Source organism: Procambarus clarkii, chromosome 3 (assembly GCF_040958095.1).
Source record: "Procambarus clarkii isolate CNS0578487 chromosome 3, FALCON_Pclarkii_2.0, whole genome shotgun sequence".
NCBI classification, from domain to species: domain Eukaryota; kingdom Metazoa; phylum Arthropoda; class Malacostraca; order Decapoda; family Cambaridae; genus Procambarus; species Procambarus clarkii.
In genome coordinates this window covers 6,879,582-6,884,053 of record NC_091152.1, presented here as the reverse complement: position 1 = coordinate 6,884,053, position 4,472 = coordinate 6,879,582, and the positions used below count along the sequence as shown (strand labels likewise).

The 4,472-nt window shown below is 38.4% G+C and overlaps 1 protein-coding gene across 1 annotated transcript; it reads left to right on the top strand.

The window, feature by feature from the left end:
• The first annotated feature begins 372 nt into the window (after nt 1-372).
• LOC138367386 (zinc finger protein 570-like) lies at nt 373-4,258 on the top strand. The gene has a single exon (XM_069329006.1). The coding sequence runs from the start codon at nt 628-630 to the stop codon at nt 1,564-1,566; it is 939 nt and encodes a 312-aa protein (XP_069185107.1). The 5' UTR covers nt 373-627; the 3' UTR covers nt 1,567-4,258.
• Nucleotides 4,259-4,472: the final 214 nt, after the last annotated feature.

Sequence of the window (4,472 nt, the reverse complement as noted above, 5' to 3'; positions counted from 1 at the left end):
GGTTTTTCATCCAAGTACACATTTTACTGTTGCGTTAAACAGAGGCTACAGTTAAGAAATTGCGCCCAGTAAATCCTCCCCGGCCAGGATACGAACCCATGACATAGCGCTCGCGGAACGCCAGGCGAGTGTCTTACCACTACACCACGGAGACTATTTGCATCCCATCCACCCGGAGAGAACTGATTCCTTCAAAAAGTCTATAATCGCATCGTATTATCTAACAAAAATAATTTCAAGTATATTCTTTAACTGGAAAAAAATAGAAAAATATAGAAGATAAATGAATAAACCCCGTTATACGCAAAAAAAAAAGGTATGAAAACAAAATGGAAATAGAAAAAACATTGGAACGCTAATATGCGTCTCGTGCTCCATTTTGTCAGAAGCATCTTAGTGTGTCCAGATAAGAGAATAAAACCTTGACACAAATTGAACCTATCATAAAGAAGAAGCCTTACTATTGACCGCCAAGTGCTTACATCAAGTCAAACTCTAAGTTATAACACTCAAGCAATGCCCAACCGTCAACATTGAGCTAGGACCCAGACGCCTCTTCCGTCATCACGAATCGTGCAGTCATCCAGTGAGAAAACCTTCACACAAATTGTACCTATCATAAAGAAGATGAAGACTCACCAGTGTCCACAGTGTGTGAAGGTATTCAGTCAGCTTGGAAGTATGAGGAGGCATATGTTAGTGCATTCAGGTCACAAACCTCATGAGTGTCCAGAGTGTGGTAAAAAATTCAGTCAGCTTGGCCATGCGAATATTCACATGTTAGTGCATTCAGGTGATAAACCTCATGAATGTCCAGAGTGTCGGAAGAGATTCAGTTGTCTTGGAGATATGAGAAAGCACATGTTAGTGCATTCAGGTCACAAACCTCATGAGTGTCCAGAATGTGGGAAGAGATTCAGTCAGCTTGGAGGTATGAAGACACACAGGATGGTGCATACGGATGAAAGACCTTTTGAATGTGCCGAATGTGGCAAAAAATTTAGAGAACGTGGAAAAATAATACGTCACATGTTAGTGCATTCAGGTCACAAACGTCATGAGTGTCCAGAGTGTGGGAAGAAATTCAGTCGGCTTGGAGGTATGAAGACACACAGGATGGTGCATTCATGTCAGAAACCTCATGAGTGTCCAGAGTGTGGGAGGAGATTCAGTCAGCGTGGCCATGTGAAGACTCACATGTTAGTACATTCAGGTGAGAAACCTCATGAGTGCCCAGAGTGTCGGAGGAGATTCAGTCGTCTTGGAGATATGAGAAAGCACATGCTAGTGCATTCAGGTTATAAACCTCATGAATGTCCAGAATGTGGGAAGAGATTCAGTCAGCTTGGAGGTATGAAGACACACAGGATGGTTCATTTAGGTCACAAACCTCATGAGTGTCCAGAATGTGGGAAGAGATTCGGTCAGCTGGGAAGTATGAAAACACACAGGATGGTGCATACGGATGAAAGACCTTTTGAATGTGCCGAGTGTGGCAAAAAATTTAAAGAACGTAGAAATATAAAACGTCACATGTTAGTGCATTCAGGTAACAAACCTCATTAATGTCCAGAGTGTGGAAAGAAATTTAATCATCTTGGAAATATGAAGACACACAGGATGATACATTCAGGTGATAAGCTAAACACTTTGAGTGGGTTAGATGATTGGGAGAATGTTGAAGTATAATGTGACACATGTCAGTACATTAACTTACATATAATGTAACATACAGTTTGGAAATTTAGCTTCATCATGAAAATATTGTGTTATCACACAAGTCAGTTGGATGTCCTGCAGAGGTATTTATGCATATTTTGTTTGAGAAATAAACTTCATTATGATAGGTGAAGGATTTAAAGGTGTGAACAAATCCACAAGGGCCGTGACGAGGATTTGAACCTAAGTCCGAAAGCATCCCCGATGCTGCTTTAATTGACTGAGCTACGACATGGTATGACATACCATGTTGTAGCTCAGTCAATTAAAGCAGCATCTGGGATGTTCTCGGACGTAGGTTCGAATCCTCGTCACAGCCCCTGTAGATTTATTCATTTGATGCATCATGCTATTGTGATTTCAGTGTGTAATTTAAAGGTGTTTTATTATTTTGTTCCTTAATGAAAGCTAGAAGCTCCTCATAGACCAAGCAAAAACAAGGGGTCTCAGTATAGAAGTTAGGTGCTTCTCATAGAGCATGCAAGAACTTAAGATGATATCAATGTAGAAGTTAGATGCACCTCATAGATCAAACAAGAGCTAGATAAGCCATCACTGTAGACAAACTCAAAATTGTTCATCAGAAAATTAATATTTGTTTCTTTTTGCAAAGATTAAATTAAATTTTAAATGTTTTTTGTTTATATTTATTTAAATAATGTGCTTTTTATTTTTGTTCTCTTTAAAAATTCATTTAAAATGTAATATATATTTTATTTATTTATATACAAGAAAGTACATTGTGACTTGTGAGCCTCTTGTTGAATCATTTGTGATACAAAAAATTATTGATGTGTGTATTTGTGTAGGTGATTGAATATGTATGTGTATTTATATATGTATATATATGTATATATATATATATGTACATGTATGTATATATGTACATGTATATATAACATTAATAATTGTGTAACTAGTGTCAAAGATTATTTGCTAAGCTAAACGAACTACAGTAAAGGATTCAGTTCCTGAACCGATTAAGTGCCTCTGTAACCCTTTACACCACCGCCCACGGGATGGGTATGGGGTGCATAATAAAGAAAGACGTTGATAATTGGGTTTATGAGAGTACATAGCATTGATGCTTTTACATTTTTGTAAAGCTACTAACATGCATAGCATTTTTGTTGCATTACTATTTAACATTGGAGCTGATGAAGAACGTGGTCTAAGATGTGCTCAAGATGAGGACTTTTTATTAGTAGGAGAAATGTATATTAATCAGGGAATTACCTCATCACATTCCTATGCAAACAGATATTAATTTTTAATTTTTTTGGTTAAGCATATTTATGAGTTTTACTTATGATTACAAATTAATATGTCTTAAGAGTTTATAGTAGACAGACTGGCATTAATAACCAAGTCAAAAACTTACATTTCTCTTGCCTAACTTTATGAGTTATGCTGTAATTGCCTGCCAATTACATTAGCCTGATTGACTGTCAATTATATTAACCAGTCTGGCAGTTATATTAGCCAGTATTGTCAATTATACTGTTTTAGCCTTACTGGCAATTGTATTAGCCTTATTTGCAATCACATCAATTTTTTCTGTCGGTTATATCAAAGATATATATATTTCTCGTTTGGTGGTCATGTTTTTTTTTTTACATCAATCAAGGAAGAGTTTGAGATCAGTATTAGTGTCAGTATTGAGAACATAACAGTATTAGCATTTAGGAATAAGATATTGAACATTTAAATAGCACAAGAGAATATTTTTTTTTTTTGAGATATATACAAGAGTTGTTACATTCTTGTACAGCCACTTGTACGCTTAGCGTTTCCTTACCTTGAGGTGCTTCCGGGGCTTAGCGTCCCCGCGGCCCGGTCGTCGACCAGGCCTCCTGGTTGCCGGACTGATCAACCAGGCTGTTGGACGCGGCTGCTCGCAGCCTGACGTATGAGTCACAGCCTGGTTGATCAAGTATCCTTTAGAGGTGCTTATCCAGTTCTCTCTTGAACACTGTGAGGGGTCGGCCAGAGCAGGCAGGTCCACTAGTACTAGTAGCGTTTAGTAGTATTTTCGGGCAGGTCCCTGGAATAAGATCCCCTGCCGCGAAGAATCGTTTTTTCATCCAAGTACACATTTTACTGTTGCGTTAAACAGAGGCTACAGTTAAGGAATTGCGCCCAGTAAATCCGCCCCGGCCAGGATACGAACCCATGACATAGCGCTCGCCGAACGCCAGGCGAGTGTCTTACCACTACACCACAGAGACTGTTGTGGAATATGTGTGGAATGAGTAATATTTAGCATGTTTAGGGATTTAAACAGAGGGTCTGTCTGTTTTCTAAAGACAGAGTTTGTTATAGTCCTGATAGAAGATTTTTGCTGGGTGATAATGGCTCTGAAGTACAGTGGGCCCTCTGTTTTTTAATATAATCCGTTAAGGATTAAGTACTACAGAGGTTAGGTGCAGCATGTTTTGAGCAAATGCTCTTTTGTTTATAAGCATTGTAAATAGTAAGTTATGTAACATAAACCTGTGACATCATTGTTTGCTGGTGTTGCAATAAAGTATAAAGAAAGCAGGTTTGTTTCTCTTCTCGCCTAAACATAACAGTGGCGACAAGGATTATTAACACCTTAGGCAGTGAGCCCAGGTACAAGACAAGGTGTGAGGATCAGGAGAGAGCAGAGTACGTCGTGTGGACAGGTAGGAGGGATCTGTCTAAATCAAGTTTAAGTATGTTTATTGAGACAAGAAAGAAATACATCTCAAAGGGATAGAGTAGCTTGGGCT